Here is a 27,982-nt window from a genome sequence, read left to right on the forward strand (position 1 = left end):
CTGCCCGCCAGTTTTCCTGCCATCTCCTTCAGGGAGCCCTATCTGTTTTTACGCTTTTCTTTTTTGCTTCGGCTGCCCATGGCTCCGTTCGCGGTTGGCGCCTGGACCGCCTTGGCGTGGCCCGTTGCTTTCAAATGGTCAAACAGCTTATTCCGCGACTGGAATTCACAATGGCAGGTGACGCACCGGAGAGGAGCTTCATTCTGGTAGCAGAGAGAGGGGTGGGGTGGGGAAAAACCAGCAAGCCATTTTGTTAAATACTAACACGCAATCTCCTTCGCGCAGACGGCAAAAAAAGTTACTAAAACCACAAGCAGCAATTTGTGGTACCAGACCACAAAGACTTTCCACTCATGCAGTGGTTTGCTTAAACCATGCTGCGGGACATTAAAATCACCTGTCCTGGGCAAAGGGCAGAGTCCCACAGATGAGCGTCTTTTAGCCTCACCAGTATCACACTTCGTTCAGGCCAAAGTTGCTCATCGGGTCCAGAGTGTGTTGCCATTAGCGACCAGCAAGCTCGCAAGAAAAGGCACAATGACAGAAGCCAACCATGCGCTGGCACTCGGCCTTTGAACGAGAAGACTCCAGCTGGCTAGAAGCCCGTGAAGATGGCCACTAGCTTAAGCCTCCTCCACCTTTAAATAATCCTATAGTTTCTACACCTTCCAGAAGAAGAAGAGCTGTTTTTATATGCCGACTTTCTCTACCACTTAAAGAAGAATCAAATCGGCTTACAATTATCTACCCTTCCCCACAACAGAAACCCTGTGTGGTAGGTGAGGCTGAGAGAGCTCTAAGAGAGTTGTGACTAGCCCAAGGTCACCCAGCTGGCTTCATGGGGGGAGTGGGGAAACCGACCCAGTTCACCAGATTAGCCCCCTCCGCTCCTGTGGAGGATTGGGGACTCAAACCCGGTTCTCCAGATTAGAGTCCACCACTCCTAACCACCGCTCTTAACCACTACATCACGCTGACAAATTCCATGTTATTTATATGTGACATGAAGAATTATTTCCATTTGTCCTACCCTGAACCTACTGCCCACTAGGTTGGCATACAGGCCTATCAGGCTGACCTGGCGGTGGTGTTAGAAAGTGCCGTCAAGTCTCAGCCGACTTATGGCAACCCCATGGGGTTTTCAAGGCAAGAGACGCTCGGAGGTGGTTTGCCATTGCCTGCCTTTCCCTGGGACTTCCTTGGTGGTCTCCCATCCAAATACTAACCAGAGCTGACCCTGCTTAGCTTCCAAGATCTTACAAGATTGGGCTAGCCTGGGCCATCCAGATCAGGTCAGGCTGACCTATTAGCTGAATATGGTCAATTATTCCATGAACACCATTCTGTAGCTAGCAGCTCTCCTTTCTCATGGTAATGTCATTTGTTAGCAAAAGACCCTCCCCTGACGCTGCAGCAGTCAGGGATGGACTGAACAGCATCGCCAAGTTTCTCCTACAGGCCACCTGCTGTAATGTGAGAGCCAGCACGGCACAGTGGTTAGAGCGTTGGACTAGAACATAAGAACATAAGAAAGGCCATGCTGGATCAGACCAAGGCCCATCAAGTCCAGCAGTCTCTTCACACAGTGGCCAACCAGGTGCCTCTAGGAAGCCCTCAAACAAGACGACTGCAGCAGCATTGTCATGCCTATGTTCCACCGCACCTAATATAATAGGCATGCTCCTCTGATCCTGGAGAGAATAGGCATGCATCACGACTAGTATTCATTTTGACTAGCAGCTATGGATAGCCCTCTCCTCCATGAACACGTCCACTCCCCTCTTAAAGCCTTCAAAGGACTCAGATTCAAATCCCCACTCTCCGTGAAACTCATGGGGTGAACTTAGCCTCATCTACTTCGTGGGGTATAAGAATATAAAAAAGAGCCCTGCTAAATCAGACCGGTGGTCCATCTAATCCAGCACCGTCTCTCACGGTGGCCAACCAGTTCCTCTAGAGGGCCAACAGCAGGCTACAGAGGTATAGGCCTTCCTCTGATGTTGCCTCCTGGCTCTGGTATTCAGAGGTTTACTGCCCTCTGGATGGGGAGATTGAACCACATATGCTACCCTGAGTTCTTTGGAAGAAGAGCAGGGTTAAAATAAATAATTTTTTCAGGCATCTCCAAAGAGGAAGGATTAACCTGTGGCTTACTTAACAACAATGCCTTTTAAAGTTGACTTCCTAAAAAAAAATTGCTGTTTGCTTTGGTTTATTCTTCATTTAATTCATGACTTTTTAAATCCTGCATTCTCATCCCAGCACCCAGGTGGCTGTTGGGAGGTGAGCAACATGGCTGCAAAGAAGAGAGAGAGAGAGAGTAAAACCACCACCACCACCATGGGCAGCTGCCAGGAAGAAAGCAAGCTGTCCCCCAGGAGGGTGGTGCTGAATTTAGTCCCCCTTTCTCCAGAGCCGGCTTGCTCTCCTCTGGGAGCCTAGGCCGTCCCACTCTCTGACCTGAGCTGCTGTGCCTCACGCTGAGGAGGAAGCACAAACAGAGGGGATGCCTCAGACCCTGGAGAGATGCTGCCAGTCTGAGTAGACAATACTGACCTCGATGGACCGAGGGTCTGATTCAATATAAGGCAGCTTCATGTGTTCATTGAATCTGGTTTGATTGTTCAAGGGAGTTTTGTTTTCAAGTTTGTTACCTTCAGGGAACCGTATCACTTGGTTTCCCCATCTTTGGAGGTCTTTAAGCAGAGGTTGGATGGCAATCTGTCAGGAGCGCTTTGATTGTGGGATCCTGCATGGCAGGGAGTTGGACTGGATGGCCCTTGAGGTCTCTTCCAACCTTGTGTGATTTTGTGATTTTTTTGTGATTTTGTGGTTTGTTTGGGAATTCCCCCACATATTGCCGAGGACAAAGGTAAGTGTCCTAGGGAGAGCTATCTGTTTATAAGAGGTGGTAGGCAGGACTCGCCATAGCATGGTGTGTAGTGGCTGACTCTGATCCAGAGAAATGGGTTTGATTCCCTACTCCTCCACATGAGCGGCGGACTCTAACCTGGTGAACCGGGTTGGTTTCCCCACTCCTACACATGAAGCCAGCTGGGTGACCTTGGGCTAGTCACAGTTCTCTTAGTTCTCTCTCAGCCTCACCTACCTCACAAGGTGTCTGCTGTGGGGAGAGGAAGAGAAGGAGATTGCAAGCCAGTTTTGATTCTCCTTAAAAAGCAGAGAAAACCGGCATACAAAAACCAACTCTTCTTCTTCCTCCTCTTGAATAAACCGATAGTACTCTCAAGAGTTCATACTCTGCTTATGGGCACATTGCCAACTCCAAATTAATTATGGCAAGACCAGCTGTTTTCAAAGGCAAGAGAGCTCTGATAAGCTTCTGAACAATCCCAAATACAGTCTGGGGAGGAAAAAAATACTACTACGCTGGATGCTAAATTCATCCTGCTAGTCACAATGATCACACAGCTGTCTGTCTAAAGCCCTTCTACGTACCACGGTTTGATGTTCTGAAGAACTTCGTGCAGGTGTTTTCTTTGTATCTTTTACTTTCTTCCCTTTAGCTTTTGGATTGCTGAAAGAAAAGAAAAAAAATCCTCTTACTCAAGCATCCTTCCAGCAGTGCACACGATTCGGCCAAAAAGGAAAACAGAAAGGGATTTCAAAGGGAGATTAGAAAGAGACTGCTGAATTACAACAAATAAAGAAGCTCAAGACAATGCATTCTCCAGGATTAAACAGAGATCCGGGATTCCTGTCTCATGACCAATGCTAATTTCTCCACGCCTATTACCCCTCTGCATATCACACCTAATCCAATCATGCCTGCTAATGTCATTTACTTGCTTTTGACATTTACACTGCATTTGTGTGTCTAATTCGCTCTTCTCTACTTAAGGATAGATGGACTCACATTCTAGCTGTATCTGAAGAAGTGAGCTATGGCTCACAAAATCTCACCCTGCCAGAAATTTTGCTAGTCTTTAAGGTGTCACTGGACTCTTGCTCTTTCCTACTCCCAATTTCACAGACAGCTAGCGCAGAAATATTTCACGCATTCAATCCATGGAGGAGGTAACGCACCTATTCTTGTCAGTGGCCCCTTAGCCTATGAACCCCTGTACACAATCACGCATGTGCAGTTCTGCCTGGAAACAGGGAAGCTAACACGGGATAACTGCCAGCAGAGGAAGAATCAGTGACTCCGAGGGCTAGGAAGGACATCCTTTGTTGAGGAAAAGGGGAAAAGGCCGAAAACGGGACATCTGAACCAGCCCTTTGGCTTAAGCATGGTATGCGGATAGGATGAGGCAACAGTCACAACAAAAAATAAAATAACTGAAGTTCCATCCAGACAAGACTGAGGTGCTGCTGCTCAATAACAAAGCTGTTTGGGGAATGAAGAGTCGGCCTGCCCGGGAGTCGGCTGCACTCCCCCTGAAGGAACAGGTTCATAGATTGGGGGTCCTGCTTCGATCCTGGCCTTCAGTTGGAGGCCTAGATCTCCCCTGTGGCATACAATGCATTGTCTTTCAGCTTTGGCTGATAAGCCAGCAATGACCATTCCTCAAAATGTGGAATTTGGCCACAGTGATTCACGCTCTGATTACATCCAGGTGAGATTACTGTAATGTGCTTTACGTGAGTTTGTCTTTGAAAACAGCCTGGAAACTTCAGCTTGTCCAGAATCTATGAAAAAGCCTGGGTTAAGTTCGATGAGGGCTGTATATGCAGGACAAAAATATCTAGCACAAACGTACATTAACAGAATATCTAACACAAACGTACATTAATGTACATTAACAGCCAGGGGGCAGGGGGTGGGTGGGAGGGAATAAACATAAAAGAGAGGTTTTTTTCTATCCCCACCAAGAACTTTTGTGAATTTTTCTGACTGGGGTATCTGAGGGACCATCTTTCCCCATATGTTCCTGCCTACAAATTAAGATTATAGAGAGGCCCTCCTGACTGCCCCATCATCAAAGAAGCTAATTTCATGGGTACATGAGAGAGGCCCTTCTCAGTGGCAGCCCCACGATTATGGAACAACCTCCCCACAGAGGTGCACCTGGCCCCCCTCATTTTCAATCTTTAGGAGGCAGCTGAAGACAGTTTGATTTAGGGCTGCAGTTATATACTTACATTTTCGCCTCTGTTTTTGGTTCATTAGTGGGAGCTCCATTTCCCCCAGTGTTTGCTTCTGTGTTGTGGCTTTTGCTGGCATTCTCCAATTCTTCAGCTGTATTACCCTGGTTAGCACAAATGGCCTCACTCGCTTCAGCAGCTTGATCGCCCATGCTTTGGCCATCGACAGGGAATTCCTGTGCCTATTTGAAGAAATGCAAAGTTACAGGACACGGAGGACAAAGACACTCCGTTACATGGAGGTTTACAAAACCACAGGGAGCAAGATCAAAAGTGGCCCCTGGTAGCCTTCTAACATGCACGTAAATGCTCTGTTATAGGTCCAATTCATGGTGCCTGACGCCTTTTTTGGACACCCAGAAGGACCTACCAGATTCCAGAACACCCAGGTTCACATCCAGCTCAGTTGCACAGAGAACCAAAGAACGGCCAGCCCCCTGAGGTCTCCCTTGAGCCTCCACTCATCAGTATAGCAGTGTATACACAGGCCATAACAAACGCCAAGGTCATGAAGTTGTGGCACATATCAATGACATTGCTTGTGCTTATCTGAGTCCAGAAGACTCTAGGGTGGCTTAAGTGACAGTGGACCCACAGTGGGAATTGATGAGATTTGTGTTGAGTCCGCCTGCAGAGGGACAGTGGGAACTGATGAGATTTGTGTTAAGTCCGCCTGCACAGGGACAGTGGGAACTGATGAGATTTGTGTTGAGTCCGCCTGCACAGGGACAGTGGGAACGGATGAGTTTTATGTTGAATCCGCCTGCACAGGGACAGTGGGAACTGATGAGATTTCTGTTGCGTCCGCCTGCACAGGGACAGTGGGATGAGATTTCTGTTGAGTCTGCCTGCACACCGGAGGAAGATTGGGGAAAATATCTTTATGGCAGATGAATGAGATCTGGGGCAAGATCTCCTCAGTTTCAGGTATTTAGCCTGAGTGTGACCAGAGTTTCAAGACACCTTTCTGATGAAGGGGGCTTTGCCTCTCGAAAGCTTATACAGGTTGAGTATCCCTTATCCGGACATCCGATATCCAGACTGATTCGAAAACCGGACCTACTGAGCCAGCATGCAGGCCCTCAGCAGCGCCACTGGTGGTTCAATATACACAAAATGATTGAAAATACTGTTTAAAAGATACTTAAAACATAAATGCACTTTGTGCTTAGACATGGGTCCAATCCCCAAGATATGCATTAAGTAAAGGTAAAGGTTCCCTGTGCAAGCACCGGGTCATTCCTGACCCATGAGGTGACGTCACATCCTGACGTTTCCAAGGCAGACTTTGTTTGTAAGGTGGTTTGCCAGTGCCTTCCCCAGTCATCTTCCCTTTACCCCCAGCAAGCTGGGTACTCATTTCACCGACCTCAGAAGGATGGAAGGCTGAGTCAACCTTGAGCCAGCTACCTGAAACCGACTTCTGTCGGGATCAAACTTAGGTTGTGAGCAGAGCTTTTGACTGCAGTACTGCAGCTTAACACTCTGAGCCACGGGGCTCCTAGGATAAGCATTATATATGTAAATATTCCAAAATACAGAAAGATCCGAAATACGGAACACTTCTGGTCCCAAGCAGTTCGGATAAGGGATACTCAATCTATATCCTGAAAATCTTAATGGTTTATAAGGGGCTACTAGACTCACATCTAACTGTTCTACTGCAGACCAATACAGCTTCCCTCTTAAGACTAATCCAGCATGTGACATAGCGTACTTTCCCCCCCCTTTAAATTGTATTTCGTATTCTGCTTTGAGACCCAAATTGGGGGGGGGGGAGAGAAGAGAGGTAAAATACTTAAATAACTCCAGCCTTGTTCAAGTTCAACTTCAGGTATTATTTGTGAGACCTACAGTGACAAACTCATGAGTTAAAAATGGATGCATAAGCATTGTGTGAATGCAATCGTCACTTCTGGAAGTTAGAATACAAAATAGAAATCTGGCATGAAGACTTACCGTCATAGGTTTTTGTTTCTTTCTCTGCTTCTTTGAGAGCCTGTAAAAAGAAAAGTGGGCATTAAGATGTCAATAATGCTTATGTTCATTTTTTGAGAATGTAACACTATTTTTTATTTAGGAAATTTTATGCCCCTAGACACCTACACGAGGTGGATTACAAGTAAAAATACCATAAAAATATTTAAACTTAAATATAAAAAACAAAACAAACTTCTAAAAATTCATCAGCAGTCATAAAAAAGCAGCATAAGTATATCCATAAAACAAATCTCGTAGCGATTTTTGAAAGATAGTACAAGTTGAGCGAAAATGTGCCAAGAAGACAAGACTATAGCAGAAATACTAGATAGGCATTACAATTCTAAATATAAAATCTAGAAATAATACGTTATAGCATAGTGCAAATAGAACAGAATGATTATACAAACTATCAAGATAACTATGTATTGTGATTTTAAGAACTGTTAAATACTAACCCTGGAAGAAGCCCAATCTGTGTGTGAATGGTTATGTATACAGTGTATGTTGTGTGTATGTTAAGTGTTAAAATTTAATAAAATGTATTATAAAAACAAGAGAAAATCTCAGGCTAGAAGCAGCCCTTAAACATCTAAAAAGATAATACTCCTCATTAAAAAGCCTGGCTAAAAATGAAATATTTTGGCCTTGCAGCTGGAAGACATTATGGTATGTACCAGATGATCCTTGACGGGAGGGCATTCCAAAGGCAAGGTGCCACCACTGAAAATGTCCTGCATCTACTTGCCATCTGCTTCACCTCTGAAGGCTGAGGCACAGAGAGTAGGTCTTGGGAGGCAGATTTTAACTGGTGGGCTGGACAGTGCAGGAGAAGATGGTTCTTCACATACCCTGGCCCCAAGCAATTTAAGGTAAAAGGTAAAGGTCCCCTGTGCAAGCACCGGGTCATTCCTGACCCATGGAGTGACATCACATCCTGACGTTTACTAGGCAGACTTTGTTTACGGGGTGGTTTGTCATTGCCTTCCCCAGTCATCTTCCCTTTACCCCCATCAAGCTGGGTCCTCATTTTACCGACCTCGGAAGGATGGAAGGCTGAGTCAACCTTGAGCCGGCTACCTGAAACCGACTTCCGTCGGGATCGAACTCAGGTCGTGAGCAGTGCTTGGACTGCAGAATTGCAGCTTACCACGGGGCTACTTCCAAGCCATTTAGGGCCTTAATGTGGTGGCTAGGCTGTTGTCCGGGTGAATTGTGTCACTCCCTGGCAACCCCTCTGGGCACAATTCCAAGAGCTGGCTCTTATTTTTAAGGTCCAAGCCATTTAGGGCCTTAAAAATAAGAGCCAGGACTTGGAATTGTGCCCAGAGGGGTAGCCGGGGAGTGACACAATCCACCCAGACAACAGCCTAGCCGCCACATTGTGGACCAACTGAAGCCTCCAAAGAGTTTTCTAAGGCAGCCCAACATAGACCATGTTACTGTACTCAAACCTGGATGCGATCAATGCATGGATTACTATGGCCATGTCTCTAGATTAGCTTAGGGCCGAGACACAGTTGATTGCACAGGTGAGCATTTGCTGCTAATTCAACCCCATATCCCTTTGCAGGCACCACCTATCCAAAAGTTCACATGTCTACAAGCACATGGGATACATCTGCCATGGAGCTACCACTGGCCACAGATCCCTGGCATGTTTTCATTGTGTCTTTATGGACACACAACTGCCCTTCAGAAGCATATGGATGTTCGCCATAGTCTGATGAGAATGCAGCACCGGCATGAGGAGCGTTCCCGGGGGCAGAGCTGACGTTAGTCAGCTTCCTAAGCCCCTCCGTCCCGGGAACGCCCCCTCCACCAACAGTGTGGCTGCGACAGGTTTTTCCTGCCGCAGCCTCGCTGTGTTTAAAGGCTTTTTTTAGCCTTTCAGCGGCAGGGAAATCGCTTTGGAGGCGGCGCGGAGGTGCCTCAGTTACACCGTCCCCGGCCACCACAAAGCTCAGGAATGAGCTGTTAGTCTTAATAAGCTGTCCTGTTTATTTGTGATGCAACAGATCAACTGTGCAACCCGATGCAGAGTTACTCCATTCTAAGCCCACTAAAATAAATGGCCTGCATCCTACCACCCTCCACTAAGCTAAGTTTGATACCGTCCACCGGCCTATCAAGCCTTCCACCAACTTGTGTCTCTTCTACCAACTGTTTAGACTGGAACTGCTAGATTCGAGTTCAGTAGCACTTTAGAGACCAACCAGATTTTCAGGGTATATAAAATTCTCTTCGTCAGATCTTCATATCTTAGACTGAAATTACTGTACATAGATTCGGCACTGCAGTTCAGCTTCCCCTCCGTAATGTGTTGCACAGTAATTCTGGGTCCTTTTCCCACTAATTTTTGCCTATCGCAATACATACTTTTGCTTGGGTATTTCTTCCTCCTCCTCCTCTTCTTTAGCTTCTAATCCATTCTCGTCAGCTGCAGCGAGAGAAAATCTTTCCTCTTCATCCTCCAGCTGCTGCCGCAATAAGGCGACCATCTCCCGATGCTTTTTGGATTTTTCGTGGTTCTTCATGCTGCAAAGAGTTGTCGAGACAAGCCATTCAATGAGATCAGCCTGGACTGAGCACGGGAGTAGCTGCACCGGGTTTATTCAGGGCAGGTGGCAATCTTGCTTAGAACCAAGCAAACGTGTACAGAAACGGGTGCAAAGTGATCACATCAAATGGCCAGCATTCAGATACTAAAACTTAAGTTTGCGTTGGACCCAAAAACTATGTTATTAAATATATCGCCAAGCAATATCCCAAAAATACATAGAGAACTATTCAAATACATGGTGACAGCAGCAAGAGTAATTTATGCAGCAAAATGGAAAGCAGAGAAATAACTTATTCATTAATTCAAAACTGGATAACAGAACTTGCAACCATGGCAAAATTGACATCTTTTATACGTAATAGACCAACTTTAGAATTTCAGAAAAAATGGAATGTGTAAAAATTATATAGTTAAAAATTAATAGAATTAAATCAAAATAGAATAAAAATGATTTATGTAATACAAGTTTTTTATAGAAAATATATTGTTAGATATGAAGATATATAGAGAACATAGAGTATTGTAATTCAAAGAGGTTAATTATTCAAATGCCCTGACCTGGATGGCCCAGGCTAGCCTGATCTTGTCAGATCTCAGAAGCTAAGCAGGGCCAGCCCTGGTTAGTATTTGGATGGGAGACCACCAAGGAATACCAGGGTTGCTGTGCAAAGGAAGGCACTGGCAAATCACCTCTGCTAGTCTGTTGCCTTGAAAACCCCAAAAGGGGTCGCCATAAGTCAGCTGCAACTTGACGGCCCTTTACACACACACAATTATTCAAATGTATTTTAAAAAATGTAAGCTCCACTTAAAATGTAATATCAGGATTGTTTATGTTTGTATGTTTATATGTTTGTTGTATATAGAAATAAAATATATTTTTTTTAAAAAGGCCAGTTTTCTAGGCTAAAACTCACGCTTTTTCAGTCTTAAAGAATTTGTCACAAGCAGCACAGTACAGATCATCATAATATTCAGCATCATCCGCCTCATCATTTAGTTTGTCTGGAAAACAAAAAGGAGACATCTGATGCAACGACACGGGAAAGATTCTTCGAGCCCAGTATAATTCATGTTAACTCAGAAGGAAGTCCCACCACGAATGCGAGCCAGTGTGGTGTAGAGGGTCAGACTAAAACACTGGAAGCCCAGGACCAAATCCCGCTGGGTGACCTTGGGCCAGTTACTCTCTCTTAGCTAAACCTCCCTCGCAGGGTCGTTGTGAAGATAAAATGGAAGCCATTCTCAGCTGCTTGGAGGAAGAGAGGGGATGAAAACATAATAGCTAGAGAGGGTTTACTCACAAGCAACTGCAGACTTAGTTGGCACTCCTATGTTACTGATGAGTAAATGACATTAAATTCTCAAGAATCAGCCTGGAATTCTGTGTATTTTGCTCCGTTTCAGCCTATTCCTTTGTCCCACGTGGCTTCTGCCCATGCAGTTTTCATGATCCCTAGTATAGCCTTTTCAGTGGTCCAAGGGAAACTTTTCCTGCTTGTATCTAACCCATCATATAAAGTGTGGACAAAGTTAGTCCAAAGCTAAACAACCTGCACTTGAAAAGACTGCATAAAACCGGAATAAATCCGTCTCTAAAGCTGTAGATTATCTTAAGTAGAAATTTTCACTATTCATTTCGAGTAACTTTCTTTAATTCCCCCTGTTCTTAGACCGAGGTCCTGAACAATAAAACCATAAAACTTAATTAAGACCCATCTCTAAAAACACCTCCCTTCGGCGCTTCTCTGCAGCCTCCAAAAAATGTGCAGCAAAATGAGCACATTTTGTGGGCCTCTGGTACTGGAGGGAGGGTCAGAATCCTCTAAGGAATTGAACCTTCTGCTCTGAAGTGGCTCAGGAAAATTTGAGTAACAGTGCAATCCTATGGATAGTTACTCCAGACTAAGCCAATTCATTTCAATGGGTTTAGACTGCAGTAACTCTGCATAGGTTTGTACTGTAAAACCTTGTCTTAAAAAGGCATTCTATGCATTCCAAAAGAGGAAATATTTTGTAGGGTTCCCTCCCCCTTACAGTGCTCTATAAGTCTCTAATTTTTCTGTGGGGAGAAACTAGAAAATAAATATTTCAGGAAAAAACACTGGAAGGGAAAATCCCCCACTGCAAATTCTTCCAGACCTTCACCCCTCTAACTGGAAGGCTGTCTGTACCTTCTTGTCCTTCTTTCAGCTCTTGGGATCCTCCTTCCTCCTCACTGTCTGATCCGTCGCCAAACTCCTTTTCATATTGGGCTTCCATCTGCTGCAGCTCTCGCTCGAGATCTGACATGGTAATCCAGCTCTGCTCTTTATACTGCTCAGCCAGCCTTTGAAGAGCAAACGGAAAGGGGGAATCTTTAGAACACACTTTATTCATTACATAAAACTCTTCATTTAGTAAACAGATGAGCCAATTCTTGTACGGAGCTGATGAAGGGGTAAAATTGTTCCTGGACTGTACCACTTCAAGTATGCAGCTGAGAGAACTGCATGACTGAAGCCTCCTCCATATTGTTTTTAAAGAAAAACCTTCCTGCATACAGAAGACTAGAAGTTTCAGAACAAACTCTAGGCTTTGCCTTGATATGTTAGTTTCATACATGGGAAGTATTGGTTTTCCCCCTCTGTGGGGCAACAGCCCAAACAGGACACCATTTCCCCACTTCACTTGTCAAGGATGCATTTTGTTTCATGTACGTCAAAGCAGACAAAGAGATTTCACAAAGGGACGTTAAGAACCTTAGAACATAAGAAGAGCCCTGCTGGATCAGACCCAAGGCCCATCTAGTCCAGCATTTTGCTTCAAAGTGGTCAACCAGCTGCCTCTAGGAAGCCCACAAACAGGATGACTGCAGCCGCATCCTCTCACCCCTGCATACTGCCTCTGGTACTGGAGGGAGTAGATATTTACACCATTCTGTCTGCCACAGAATCACAGATAACACGTTCAGATGGCAGGTTACCACTCTCTTCACCAAACCTTCCAGCCACCAAAGATGCTCACACACCTCTCGACTGTTTTGATGCAAAAGTTCAAAACTCACAGAACAGTGCAAAAGTGCAGAGATTGCTTGACTTCTGGCTATCAAAACTTTCAAGCACACAGCTCTCATGTTTACAAACTTATGCTTCCCCAAAGTGTCCACAGGACGGCAGGGCACTGGAGCAAACCCTGTACTTTCCCCGAGACCATTCAAGCTACCTGTTTTAGGTAGATGTAGTATGGAAAGGGAGCGTACAGCCATCATCTGAACAATATTTATGGCTGTTTCTGTTCCACTGCAGGGCACAGTGCCTGGGCATGTGAACACATGTGAAAGGGAGTGCATGAGAATATATGCATGACCGCCACACTGGTGCGAGAGCACCACCCATACTCATGTGTCAGCACTATGGCCTTAGTAACACAACTACAGCCTCTTAGCGCTGCAACATAGAATGAAATGCAGCTATTGGCTCTCAGAAAAAAGAAAATCATGAATAACCACCATAATCCCTGCCAAACAGCAGAATCACGCTATAGCTCTGTACACATTAAACTGAATGCACATACAATCTGTCTACAGGATGCAGTGGATTTTAATTTGTATGAGGGTCGAGTAATTCTCACATTACTTTCAACGCACACACAGCTGAACGTCCCCCATATTTATCCAAGTACTGATCTCCAATGAGAGGATATGATCACCATCTTCAAGTACTTGAAGGGCTGTCATATAGAGGAGGGCGCCGAGTTGTTTTCTGTTGCCCAAGAAGGTCGGACCAGAACCAACGGGTTGAAATTAAATCAAAAGAGTTTCCGTCTAGACATTAGGAAGACTTTTCTAACAGAGCGGTTCCTCAGTGGAACAGGCTTCCTCGGGAGGTGGTGAGCTCTCCTTCCATGGAGGTTTTTAAGAAGAGGTTAGAAGAGCAATGCTGATTCTATAACCATAGGCAGATCATGAGAGGGAGGGCACCTTGGCCATCTTCTGGGCATGGAGTATGGGTCACTGGGGGTGGTGGGGAGGTAGTTGTTCAGGGGATTGGACTAGATGACCCCTTCCAACTCTATGATTCTATCATTCTATGATTTTTGAAGTCAACACATGTTGGCTTTCTCATGTAAACAGATGTACATATGTTCAAAGTAACGTGTGAACAGGCCTTGTGTCTTTCCTCTGGGGGAATAAAAACATCTGCCCCTCGTTTTTTTCATACTTGGCTTGCTTTAGTTTCTGCTGCCTGCGGAGCTCTTCCACCTTCTTGGCCTTCTCTGCGTTCTGCTCTTCCAGAAGCTTCCGGTGGGCCTGGATTCGCCTGTCCCGCTTTCGGATGAAGGCAACCAGTTCGCGGACCATCTCGTTCCTTTCCTTCCGGGCTTTGTCACGGGTTTTCTTGTTCTCTTTCTCCATCGCCCGCTTCTCCCAGCGGTTCGACGCCTGCCGCGTGTCATACTCTTCCTTCCAGGCAAAGTTCTTCCGAGTGCAAAAACTTTGCCAGTGAGCGTAAAAGCAGTGGACTACCTGATCAGAAAGAACAAGGACATGAAGAGAAACCATCCAACACAAGACAGCTAAGTACAGCACAGAGGTTAGTGTGTCAGATTAGGATCTGTGAGACCCAAGTTCAAATCCATACTCTGCCATGGAATCTTGCTGGATGACCTTGGGCCAGTCACACACTCTGCCTAGCCCACCTCACAGGGTGGTGGTTGTGATAAAAACATCACATAATTATCTGTTAAGCAGAAAGCTAAGGGCTACAAAGCAAGCACACACTTCATAGAGCTCAGCAGTCAATCTGGTCTATGTTGAGTTTATCTGCATACTATCCTACACTACAGACAACCCCAATATGGGGTAGTGGCTAGTCTTTGAATCCAAGTACTCCCAGAAGATGACCTAAACGGTCATTACCTCTAAGCCTAATGCCTACCTCGCAACAATGTTGAGGGAAAACCCTATAGATAGGTACACCACCCTGGGCTTTCTGTAAAATAAATAATAAATCCACATTTGCTTCAGACATGACTGTACCAAGAAATTATGAATGTGAACTTTGAATACAAGCTTATTCTTAATTCACCACATCGATACTTTGCCCTTACTCCCCTGGGCACCTTACGTGGGACTATCCCATTTGATCTTCAAAACAACCCTGAACTGTAAAGATAGTGAGTTGTGGGGAAATGTCGCTTAACAAAGGGGGTGATTTACACTGACACCCCGCCCCCAGCTGCAGGCGGCCTCTGACTCCCCAATCACGCTTTTCCTGGATGTTCCCTGTCCCCAGGAACAGTGTTCTGAGGATCATTTTCAGCTGACGTTTGAAGGGGGAGGCGAGGAAGTCCCACAGCACTGCCTGAAATCTCTTCTGTCAGCAGAAACTTACGGTGGAACATCCCAGTCAGTGGCTGGTCCCAGATCACTCAACGAGGATTCATGTCAGTGTCACTTGGGTCCAAGTTTACCCAATATACCACACCGGCCCACAATGTCCATTCTAACTCTCAGCTGCAGGATGGAGAATTTCAATAGCAACTTTCCCCCTGTACTGGGGTGTTTACTTTACTTGCCTCATTGAGGTTGCAATCCTACACACGTAAAGCCCTGCAGCATAGCACATGCACTGGTGTTAACATAATTCCGTCACATACATTGTATAACAAGGATGACGTAAGTGGAACGGGGCCCTAAGGAACTGCCCCCCAACGCAAGCGGCTACCAGAGAAGAAGAACTCTGAGTTGCCAGAGATTTAGTTGCTCCCTGGTAGCAAAAATGTGTGGCACCTACAGCTAGTCACAATTTGCACAGCTGTTCTAGGCAAGGTGAGTCTCCTGGCAGGATACTTCCCTTTTACACCCACTCTGCTTCTAGCAGGAAGCACGTTGACCTTTTTAAGCAGAAAGAGGTACATGCCTGAGACATTGAACTTCAGACCCCCTCAACTCTAATCTTCCTATATCTGCATACTCCTTGGAGTGGTCGTCTGCTTGAAGGCTGACCCCCTAAGAGGTTTGGGGTCAGGCATTCTAACCCTACACATCCCCTCGACTTACAATCCCACTGGTTTTGGGTAAACATGCATTAGAGCTGGCCGCGTCTCACACCAATCCATCCCCCCTTATCCTTTTCATTAAATCTGTAATAATTTTCGTTACATCGGGGAATTCTAGACATATTTTTATTTTGTTTATTTTTTATTTTACAAAATTTCATCCCACCTTTCTGCCCTCACAAGGGCCACCAAGACAGCTAACAAATTAAAACATACATATATGAGTTCATTCTAATAATCCCTGCTAAACAAAGGAGTTCTTTAGCAGCCTTCAGGGGGAAACGGAACTACGCACCAGTCCTTGAAAACTGTCCAGCAAATCAATTTGTAGCTTACCGTGTCATAGTCACTCTGAGAGTCTCCAAAACTTGGAAATTCTTCAGCATCTTCCTCAGGCATGGATTCCATTTCTTCTTTTGCAATCATTTCAAAGACGTGACGATACACTGCATAGAAACCCTGAAAATAAAACATGTACATTTACCCACAAAGAAAACAAGGTTCATTATATGCACAGAGCACCAGCATTGTTTAGTGGTTACAACAGTCGGACTAGGAACCCAGGGAGACCCAGGGTCAAACCCTGCCACCGAACCTCGCTGGGTGAACTTAGGCCTCTCAGCCTACCTTACAAGATGGTTGTGGTGAGAATAAAGTAGTAGAGAGGAGAGTGATGTTGAGCCACTTTGAAGATGCCCCAGAAGATCGGACCAGAACCAACGGGTTGAAATTAAATCAGAAGAGTTTCCATCTAGGCATTAGGAAGAATTTTCTAACAGTTAGAGCAGTTCCTCAGTGGAACAGGCTTCCTCGGGAGGTGGTGAGCTCTCCTTCCCTGGAGGTTTTTAAGCAGAGGCTAGATGTCCATCTGTCAGCAATGCTGATTCTATGAACTTAGGCAGTTTATGAGAGGGAGGGCATCTTGGTCATCTTCTGGGCATGGCATAGGGGTCACTGGGTGTGTGTGTGGGGGAGGTAGTTGTGAATTTCCTGCATTGTGCAGGGGGTTGGACTAGATGACCCTGGTGGTCCCTTCTAACGCTATGATTCTATCCAGTGAGCAGCCTTCAACCCACTCACCAAACAGCAAAATAAGTGCATTTGTCCAAACGGAAAGAACGACAACTGAGTTTTGCTCACGTATGGGCGAAGTGAGGGTTGAATGTGGGTTCAGAACAAGCTTTCCTTCAGATCCAAGTCGCCTTGAGACCCGAAAGCTCTTCCCTTGACATGTATCCTATAAAGTGGCTTGTTTGTTTGAAATACCTGCAGTCATCTCCTCTGCAATGCCCTGCCCTTCAGCCGTGGCACGCTTTAGAAATCAAGATGGCACAGGGTGAACCGTGAGGGGATGGAGTGTGGAGGGACTTGCAAATGAATCTGCACAAGTCCAGAACACTTTCCCGCTAGCCGAACTGCCCATACATAGAGCCCTCCGTGGCATGCTGACCGCTTGAAAACAGCAACACTTCTTCTCCCCAACCAGCCCTGTCTGGTCTCCTGAAGGTGGCTTTTATTCACCCCAGGCAAACTACTCTCAAATATACTGCTCTAGAGGATTTTTTTGAGTCCTGCCTCTTTGCCAACTCTACCACTGTATAATTTCTGCTCCCCTTTCCTGTTTTTGGAGCGGGGTGGGGGATTCCGAGTTACCTTTTCATCATCTCCATAGCCAGAGTAACAGGTCACAGTGAAGAAGCGGAGGATATCTACACTGTCGTCCTGATACTCTCCGTCAACCCCGCCTTTTAACAGAGCTTCTCTGTGATTGTCGTACCTAAGAAGGGACCAAAAAAAATAAAAATAAAACAATACAGCCTGGGATTATGGGAGCTTTTCAATACACAGAGAGTTGCAGAGATCTATGAATGTCAAGCACCAGCAATGCATTCCTAATCAGAACTGCACCCTTCTAAATCCATCGAAATTAAAGGATTTAGAAGGATGTAACTGTTTAGGATTGCACTCCAGGTCACATTAATAAGCTTCTGGGTTGCTGCCGCCGAGCCACAATCTACACTCAAGTCAACGGGACTACTTCAGTGTAAATAGCCCCAAATGGCAGTCAAACATTAAGATGAATCTTGGAAGAGGAAACTCAAGGCCAGAAGTCTGAACCTGTTCGAGTTCTTGGATCTTACCCTCCTTGCCTTTTCTTTGTATTAATTCATATGTGTTTAGGAGGGGGGAGAAAAGAAAGCAAAACTTTACAATTCTATATATTTATCAGCAACATAGTTATCCATGAATGAGTCACCTTCAGGTTAGACTCCTGCAATGCACTTTTTGTGGGGCTGCCTTTGAAGGCAGTCCAATCAATGCAGTCCAATCAATACAATCCTAAATGCAGCAGCAAGGCTTTTGAGAACATGTTTTTGCCAACTCTGCTTGGCTGCTTCTGGGCCCACAATTCAAAGTGCTGGTCCTGACCTTTAAAGAACTAAATGGGCTAGGAGAAGGGTACCTAAAGGAATACTAACTCCCACTGGAACACTTGCGATCCCCATCTGAGGCCCTGATCCATGTGCATTTACCTTCAGACGTGAGAAAGGTGGTTAAATAAAGAGAGGCCTTTTCTGGTGTGACCCCTTCCCTATGGAATGCCGCCCCCACAAACTTCCACCTGGCGCCGAATCTCATGCCCTTCTAGCACCATGTTATGGCTTTTCATTTTGATGGGTGTGGTTAGAAGGTTAGCTGTGTGCATTTTGGCGCTTTTTGCTATTGCCTTTGCTGTCTTCTGACGTTTATTTACTCTTGGTGTTGCAAATCAAATTTGTAAGGTTCTTATTTGTTTCTTGCAGCTCTCAACCGATTGTAATAATTTTAATTACCTGCTGAGGATCTTTTAGAGCCCCCCATTTTGTTATTTGTTCTTATGAAATTTTATTTTATACTGAATTTTATTGGAATTTTATTATTATATTGTACTGCTGGAGATCCCCTTGGAATGTTATTATATAACTCTATTGGCCTTCAGTCTCCAAGACCTGAGCAAGGCTGTCAATGATAGGATGGTTTGGAGATCATTAATCATAGGTCATTAATCACAGGGTTGCCATAAGTTGGAAGCAACCTGATGACACATAACACATAACCTGATGACACATAACACACATATATAAGTATATTACATAAATAGCGTCTCAGAGTTCAAGCTATGAACTAGAAGCCTTGGGATCAAATCCCCATTCTGCCAGGATCTCCATAAGTAAGAAATCACTCGAGCTCACCCTCCTTCTCCAAATCGAGAACGGCAATGTCCTGCCTTGCAGAACGGTTATAAGGACTGCAGAGATGATTTATACAAAACACTTTGCCTTGCGGTCTATGACATGTGAGCACTGCCCTAGCTTCCCATTCCCACTGCAACTTGCCATGTCCCCAAAACACTTCTCCGGGGGGGGGGGGGGGGGTGTCAGTATATCCTTCCCGCTCAGCAACAGCATTGGGTGTGAATAGTTACAATCTGCCCTCTCCTTTTCCACGAGTGGAAATGCCTTCCATTCGCAGAAAAAGCAATCAAGATCTAAGCCTGGGACTATGCTAACGAGCAACACAAGTGTTCTTCGTTTTATTTTGAGGGCATTGAGGGCAGTGGCTCAGTGGTAGAGCATCTGCTTGGCAGATGAGAAAAAACCTCTGCCTGAGACCCTGGAGAGTCCCTGCCGGTCTGAGCAGACAATACTGACTTTGATGGACCCAGGGTCTGATTCAGTATCAGGCAGCTTTGTGTGTCCACGCATTCAATAACGTGCAGGGCGAGGGACTCCGTCAAAACTGTAGCCAGCTAGAGGGGGAAATAAAGGCCTCCTTAACTTACCAGGCTCTCTCTTGAGGGTCACTTAGCACATCATACGCCGCTTGGATCAACTTGAACTGCTCTGCAGCCTCCTCAGCCTTTTCTAGGTTCTTATCTGCAAAGACACAGCAGCAGAATTTAAACGACAGGGACAAGTCAGAGACACACGCCCAGACTTCAGCGTGGGCACCAAGAGCCTCGGCATCAAAGTACACTCGAGAGGGCGAGGGGGAAACTTGCTGGTGTAGCCCAAGGAGGTACAAAATAGCCATATTACATGGAACAAATTGATAGTTATTAGAACCGTGTGATACCATGAACTCCTCAGAGGAAGCCAGCGTGGTGTAGAGGTTAAGAGCGGTGGCTTGGAGTGGTGAACTCTGATCTGGAGAACTGGGTTTGATTCCCCACTCCTCCACATGAGCAGCAGAGGCTAATCTGGAGGACTGGATTTGTTTCCCCACTCCTACACATGAAGCCAGCTGGGTGACCTTGGGCTAGTCACAGTCTCTCAGTCCCTCCTACCTCACAGGGTGTCTGTTGTGGGGAGGAGAAGGGAAGGTGATTGTAAGCCAATTTGATTCTTCCTTAAGTGGCGAGAAAGTCATATAAAAAGGCATATAAAAAACCAACTTCTTATTCAATGTAGTAAATAATACACTGTTAAGATTATTCAATTGTTTTATTTGCAAACGCAAGCACCATTTCAATGCAAATAAAAGAGCTGGGGATAGAATTTCCCCCCCATGCATCCCCCATACTGAAAAACCCATACAGACTGAACGGATCACACGTAAATGCCCACAACCCACTACACCAAGGTTGTAGTAGCAGGGGGGGGGGGGAGGCAAAATCCGGTGATGTTTAATTGAAGCGTAGTTCATGAAACTGGATTTTGTAGGATCCTTCTTTAAAAAACACTCAGCTTTAGTCTCTTGATGGTAAATTTTAAGGCAACCTAAATATTTTTGTTCTTCCATAATATATTCCAGAATAAAGAATCCCAAAGTCACAAGATAGACAGAGCCCACATGAGCACACTCAAACACATAATCCCACCTCCCAAAATCCTACATAAAATGTACTGCACAGTTATTGGCTTAGAATCAGGAGATCTGCAGTGAGAGGGGGGAAATCAGCAAAAATCTCCCCCTCTTTCATCTGCAGAAATCCTCCAAGGAATCCAAGGCCTTGTTGCTGTTCACTATAAATCTGCTTTACGTTTCCACTGGTGGCAGTTCCCAATGATTCTTTCTCCCTAACCCTGCTGAAATTTATAGAAGCCTAATGTTTTATTATCTGTTCATTTGCAGCCTCCTCCAGTAGTTTATTTTATTTATTTTCTTCTTTAAAGCATTTCTATGCAGCCTTTCCATCCCAAAGCAGCAAAGCATCACACACAAAAATGGTTTGTAAAATTGGGTGATTACTAATTTTGTTGGCCCTGGTTGTAAACATCTACTCTGTATGGTCAGTTTCTGTTTTACCTGTTTTATCTGGCAGATTAGCAGCATATTAAATTTATTTATTTATTTACAGAAACGGTAAAAAGTAAAAATCGTGTGACATTTCCATTAGCCTGCCGCCAAGGCCCGCTTGCAATTCCTAAATGCTGCCTAGCAAAAAGCACGGTAATGATAAAACATTAACAGTAATAATACAACATTAACAGTAATGATAAAACATTAAATGGTATGGATGTAATGATAAACAGCAACAACACCAGCGGTCAGAGTTTCAAATTAGGCCCTAGGAGTCTCTAGTTCGACTCTCCACTCAGCCACAGAACTCACCAGCCTTGGTCCTAACCTACCTCACAGGGTTGTTGTGATGGTAAGATGTGGAAGGGAAAACTATGGGTGAGATCCAGCCAGGTTTTTCACTCCATCTTGCCTAATTCTCTTCTTTAGTACAGTCCCTATCTTACGTGGCTTTTGTCTATGCAGGTCCCCTGATGCCCAGGATAGGCTTTTTGGTGGTCAAAGGGGACCCTTTTGTCCCTCTTTTAACCAGCAGAAAAGGTGGCTGGGTGCGACCTTGTGTTTGCTGCCCAGAGTTGAACACATGAACATGAACACATGAAGCTGCCTGATACTGAATCAGCCCCTTGGTCCATCAAAGTCAGTATTGTCTACTCAGACTGGCAGCGGCTCTCCAGGGTCCCAGGTAGAGGTCATTCACATCACTTCTTTGCCTAGTCCCTTTAACTGGAGATGCCGGGGATTGAACCTGGGACCTTCTGCATGCCAAGCAGATGCTCTACCACTGAGCAACAGCCCCTCCCTAAAGTTCCTTGGAGTAGGGGCATGATAAAAGCATCTTGATAGACAGAAAGAGCTTAGAGCACAAGAGTTTCAGAGAAGACGGCGGCCAGTTGCTGTGCCAGCCATTACTGTGAATAGCTTTAGAACACTGGTTCCCAACCAGGGGTCCGTGGACCCCCAGGGGTCCACGAGAACTAAATTAAGGTCCGTGAAACAAAGTTATAAACCCATAATAAATTAATATTTTCAATTATAAGTTCTCTATTATAAAAATATATATTCAAAAATTATTCTAAGTTTAATGTTTAACTAACAGTTATGATTAAAGTTTATTTTCAAATTCTTGGAATTTTTATTTTGAACCTTGGGTTCCCTGCACTGAACAAAAAAGTCCTAGTGGTCCCTGGTCAAAAAAAGGTTGGGAACCACTGCTTTAGAAGGATGTCAAAGGCGCTCCTCAAAACCACATTCCACAGGCTCCGTGTCATCACAACTTGCTGCTAGCAGTCGCTACTATGACCTGGACTGGAACAATTCATTCCCCAGCTGTGTAGACACCCTTCCTGAGAAGCCAATACACAGCATCACATGCTCCATTAAGAATGTTCACAACTTTTTAAGAACTTACAAGTCACACCGCTAGTAAACTGGCAATCCTCTAGATGTCTAGAAAACATCCTTTTTCTGAATGATTTTGTGATTTGGACACTGTTTGGCATTTTTTAAAAACTGATTGTAAAAAGTAAGATATCGCCAGAAAAAGAATAGTTGGTATTTATACCCACTTTTCTCTACCTTTAATCACCTTCCCTTCCCCTTCTCACAACGAACACCTTGTGAGGTAGGTGGGGCTGAGAGAGTTCAGAGAGATCAGCCCAAGGTCACCCAGCAGGCTTCATGTGTAGGAGTGGAGAAACCAACCCAGTTCACCAGATTAACCACTAGACCACTCTGGATCACAGTATACATCCAGAAGTGGAGACCTGTCCTAAAGCAAGAAATAGTTGCAAAGCTATTGGCTGATCTAAATGTAACCCTTGATGTACCAAAAAAAATATCTATGGCTTTTAATTATACTTCCTTTTAACTGTATACCTTAGATTTTGCGTTTCTGTATCATCGAATTTATTGAATTGGTTCGCTTATGACCTGTTGGTCTGCAAGCATAAAGAACCCTTCCCCTTCTCTAGACAGAGATCAAAAGTTTTGAAGGACTTCGTGTAATGTATTCATGGCTACTAGTTAAAATGGATACTAGTCAAGATGCATACCTATTCTCTTCAGGATCAGAGGAGCATGCTTATTATATTAAGTGCTATAGAACACAGGCAGGACACAGGCAGGACAATGGTGCTGCAGTCGTCTTGTCTGTGGGCTTCCTAGAGGCACCTGGTTGGCCACTGTGTGAACAGACTGCTGGACTTAATGGGCCTGGTCTGATCCAGCAGGGCCTTTCTTATGTTCTTATGAACGTGATACCTGAAGGATGCCCTGATCTTTATGCACTTTCAGGCAGGTTCTCAAGCCAGATAAACTGCCAGACTTAGAATGTCAAAACAACTGGATGAAGTAAGGGTAAACCCCTGGATTAAGTAATGGTAAACCTACCCGTTCTACAGGTCAAGCAATTAATTCACGCGATCCCTTCTTCCTACTCTGGGAAATTGTTGGTGATATCATCTAATTCCCCACTAATTCTCTCCCACTCTCTTGCCCCAAGTGGGAAGAGGATCGGGAAGCAAAGAAGGGGTCTACAATTCAGGACACAGAGGCTATTTATGCATGGGAGGTTTTGCCTTGGATGTGCCGCTCTCTAGATGCACATTTTCCCCATCTAAATTCTCAAAACTCAACAATAAGCCCCCATGCAGAGTTTTGAGAATTTGGATGGGAAAAATGTGCATCTGTGTGTGTTAAGTGCCGTCAAGTCGCTTCCGACTCATGGCGACCCTATGAATCAATGTCCTCCAAATGTCCTACCTTTGACATGACGGCCATGCTCAGATCTTGCAAACTGAGGGCTGTGGCTTCTAGAGAGTACTTCTGGAGAGTGCATCTAGAGAGCAGCAAATCCAAAGCAAAACCTCCCATGTATAAATTGGGAATAAATTGGACTAAAACCAATAAAATGCATTTAAACAGAGATAAATGTAAAGTTCTGCATTTAGGTAGGAAAAATCAAATGCAAAATTATAGGATGGGGGAGACTTGTCTTAGCAGTAGTGTGTGCAAAAAGGATCTTGGGGTCTTAGTAGACCAAACACTGAACATGAGTCAGCAGTGTGACGCAGTAGCTAAAAAGGCAAACGCGATCTTGGGGTGCATTAACAGAAGTATAGTGTCCAGATCATGTGAAGTGATGGTATCACTTTACTGTGCTCTGGTTAGACCTCACCTAGAGTACTGTGTTCAGTTTTGGGCACCGCAATTCAAGAAGGATGTAGACAAGCTGGAACAGGTCCAGAGGAGGGCAACAAAGATGGTTGAGGGGTCTGGAGACCAAGTCCTATGAGGAAAGGTTGAAGGAGCTGGGCATGTTTAGCCTGAAGAGGAGAAGACTGAGGGGTGTTATGATCACCATCTTCAAGTACTTGAAGGGCTGTCCTATGGAGGAGGGTGCCGAGTTGTTTTCTGTTGCCCCAGAAGGTCGGACCAGAACCAACGGGTTGAAATGAAATCAAAAGAGTTTCCGTCTAGACCAGTGGTTCCCAACCTTTTTTTGACCAGGGACCACTAGGACTTTTTTGTTCGGTGCAGGGACCCCAAGGTTCAAAATAAAAATTCCGAGAATTTGAAAATAAACTTTAATCATAACTGTTAGTTAAACATTAAACTTAGAATAATATTTGAATATATATATATATATATATATATATATATTTATAATAGAGAACTTTTAATTGAAAATATTAATTTATTATGGGTTTATAACTTGGTTTCGCAGACCGTAATTTAGTTCTCGCGGACCCCCGGTTGGGAACCAGTGGTCTAGACATTAGGAAGGATTTTCTAACAGTCAGAGCGGTTCCTCGGTGGAACAGGCTTCCTCGGGAGGTGGTGAGCTCTCCTTCCCTGGAGGTTTTTAAGCAGAGGCTGGACGGCCATCTGTCAGAAAGGCTGATTCTGTGACCTTGGGCAGTTCACGAGAGGGAGGGCATCTTGGGGGGGGGAGGTAGTTGTGCGTGTCCTGCATTGGGCAAGGGATTGGACTAGATGACCCTGGTGGTCCCAGGGTCTGTGATTCGATGATTCTATTCTATGATTTCTAAGTGGCTAGAATAAAAAGAGCCCGAAAAGCAACTCTGGGGTGTGTGTGTGTGTGGGGTGGTGAATGCTCCTTCCCTGGAGGTTTTTAAGCAGAGGCTGGGTGGCCATCTGTCAGCAACGCTGATTCTATGACCTTGGGCAGTTCACGAGAGGGAGGGCATGCTGGCCATCTTCTGGGCACGGAGTAGGGGGTCAATGGGGTGTGTGGGGGAGGCAGCTGTGCGTGTCCTGCATTGGGCAAGGGGTTGGACTAGATGACCCTGGTGGTCCCAGGGTCTGTGAGTCGATGATTCTATTCTATGATTTCTAAGTGGCCAGAATAAAAAGAGCCCGAAAAGCAACTCTGGGGTGTGTGTGTGTGTGTGTGTGGGGTGGTGAATGCTCCTTCCCTGGAGGTTTTTAAGCAGAGGCTGGGTGGCCATCTGTCAGCAACGCTGATTCTATGACCTTGGGCAGTTCACGAGAGGGAGGGCATGCTGGCCATCTTCTGGGCACGGAGTAGGGGGTCACTGGGGTGTGTGGGGGAGGCAGTTGTGCGTGTCCTGCATTGGGCAAGGGGTTGGACTAGATGACTCTGGTGGTCCCAGGGTCTGTGAGTCGATGATTCTATTCTATGATTTCTAAGTGGCCAGAATAAAAAGAGCCCGAAAAGCAACTCGGGGGTGGGTGTGTGTGTGTGTGGGGTGGTGAATGTTCCTTCCCTGGAGGTTTTTAAGCAGAGGCTGGGTGGCCATCTGTCAGCAACGCTGATTCTATGACCTTGGGCAGTTCACGAGAGGGAGGGCATGCTGGCCATCTTCTGGGCACGGAGTAGGGGGTCACTGGGGTGTGTGGGGGAGGCAGTTGTGCGTGTCCTGCATTGGGCAAGGGGTTGGACTAGATGACCCTGGTGGTCCCAGGGTCTGTGAGTCGATGATTCTAGTCTATGCTTCTAAGTGGCCAGAATAAAAAGAGCCCGAAAAGCAACTCTGGGGTGTGTGTGTGTGTGTGTGTGTGGGATGGTGAATGCTCCTTCCCTGGAGGTTTTTAAGCAGAGGCTGGGTGGCCATCTGTCAGCAACGCTGATTCTATGACCTTGGGCAGTTCACGAGAGGGAGGGCATGCTGGCCATCTTCTGGGCACGGAGTAGGGGGTCACTGGGGTGTGTGGGGGAGGCAGCTGTGCATGTCCTGCATTGGGCAAGGGGTTGGACTAGATGACCCTGGTGGTCCCAGGGTCTGTGAGTCGATGATTCTATTCTATGATTTCTAAGTGGCCAGAATAAAAAGAGCCCGAAAAGTAACTCGGGGGTGTGTGTGTGTGTGGGGTGGTGAATGCTCCTTCCCTGGAGGTTTTTAAGCAGAGGCTGGGTGGCCATCTGTCAGCAACGCTGATTCTATGACCTTGGGCAGTTCACGAGAGGGAGGGCATGCTGGCCATCTTCTGGGCACGGAGTAGGGGGTCACTGGGGTGTGTGGGGGAGGCAGCTGTGCATGTCCTGCATTGGGCAAGGGGTTGGACTAGATGACCCTGGTGGTCCCAGGGTCTGTGATTCGATGATTCTATTCTATGATTTCTAAGTGGCCAGAATAAAAAGAGCCCGAAAAGTAACTCGGGGGTGTGTGTGTGTGTGGGGTGGTGAATGCTCCTTCCCTGGAGGTTTTTAAGCAGAGGCTGGGTGGCCATCTGTCAGCAACGCTGATTCTATGACCTTGGGCAGTTCACGAGAGGGAGGGCATGCTGGCCATCTTCTGGGCACGGAGTAGGGGGTCACTGGGGTGTGTGGGGGAGGCAGTAGTGAGTTCCCTGCATTGGGCAAGGGGTTGGACTAGATGACCCTGGTGGTCCCAGGGTCTGTGAGTCGATGATTCTATTCTATGATTTCTAAGTGGCCAGAATAAAAAGAGCCCGAAAAGCAACTCGGGGGTGGGTGTGTGTGTGTGTGGGGTGGTGAATGTTCCTTCCCTGGAGGTTTTTAAGCAGAGGCTGGGTGGCCATCTGTCAGCAACGCTGATTCTATGACCTTGGGCAGTTCACGAGAGGGAGGGCATGCTGGCCATCTTCTGGGCACGGAGTAGGGGGTCACTGGGGTGTGTGGGGGAGGCAGTAGTGCGTGTCCTGCATTGGGCAAGGGGTTGGACTAGATGACCCTGGTGGTCCCAGGGTCTGTGAGTCGATGATTCTATTCTATGATTTCTAAGTGGCCAGAATAAAAAGAGCCCGAAAAGCAACTCGGGGGTGGGTGGGTGTGTGTGTGGGGTGGTGAATGTTCCTTCCCTGGAGGTTTTTAAGCAGAGGCTGGGTGGCCATCTGTCAGCAACGCTGATTCTATGACCTTGGGCAGTTCACGAGAGGGAGGGCATGCTGGCCATCTTCTGGGCACGGAGTAGGGGGTCACTGGGGTGTGTGGGGGAGGCAGTTGTGCGTGTCCTGCATTGGGCAAGGGGTTGGACTAGATGACCCTGGTGGTCCCAGGGTCTGTGAGTCGATGATTCTAGTCTATGCTTCTAAGTGGCCAGAATAAAAAGAGCCCGAAAAGCAACTCGGGGGTGGGGGGGGTGGGGGGGGGTGGGGGGTGTTGGGATCAGCCCTCCGCCCCTTCTGCTCGCCCGGCAGAGCCCGGCCCCGAGTGAGAAGGGAGTCCCCCCAGGGCTCGCCCAGGCCCGGCTCCTACCTGGGTGCCAACGCAGCGCCAGCCTCCGGTAGGCTCGCTTCAGCTCTTCCTCGGCCGCGTCGCGCTTCACGCCCAGCACCTCGTAGTGGCACTTCATCCCGAGCGCCCCTCGGCCCTCCTCGGCCGGCCCCCGCGTGGCCAGGGCAGCCGCAGCCGGCGAGGGGAGGGAGGGAGGCGAGCAGGCCGGCCGGAAGGAGCCATGCAGGGGGAGGAGGCGGAGCCGCGGGGAGCGCGCGCCCTCGCGCCGCCGGAGGGAATCCCCCCCGACGTCATAGAAGGCCGGCGACGCCAACGTTCCAAAG

General features: G+C 46.4%; 1 protein-coding gene across 1 annotated transcript; it reads right to left on the minus strand.

The window, feature by feature from the left end:
* On the minus strand, positions 1–27,777 carry DNAJC21 (DnaJ heat shock protein family (Hsp40) member C21). Its single transcript, XM_056848495.1, has 12 exons — positions 27,681–27,777; positions 19,518–19,611; positions 17,348–17,471; positions 16,031–16,153; positions 13,855–14,159; positions 11,827–11,981; positions 10,570–10,657; positions 9,469–9,627; positions 7,069–7,108; positions 5,107–5,291; positions 3,460–3,538; positions 1–203 (listed from the first exon to the last, which is right to left on the minus strand). Exons 1-12 carry the CDS (start codon positions 27,775–27,777, stop codon positions 39–41), a joined length of 1,614 nt encoding a protein of 537 aa, XP_056704473.1. The 3' UTR covers positions 1–38.
* Between the last annotated feature and the right edge of the window lie 205 nt (positions 27,778–27,982).

The sequence above is a fragment of the Euleptes europaea genome, chromosome 4 (assembly GCF_029931775.1).
Source record: "Euleptes europaea isolate rEulEur1 chromosome 4, rEulEur1.hap1, whole genome shotgun sequence".
NCBI lineage: Eukaryota > Metazoa > Chordata > Lepidosauria > Squamata > Sphaerodactylidae > Euleptes > Euleptes europaea.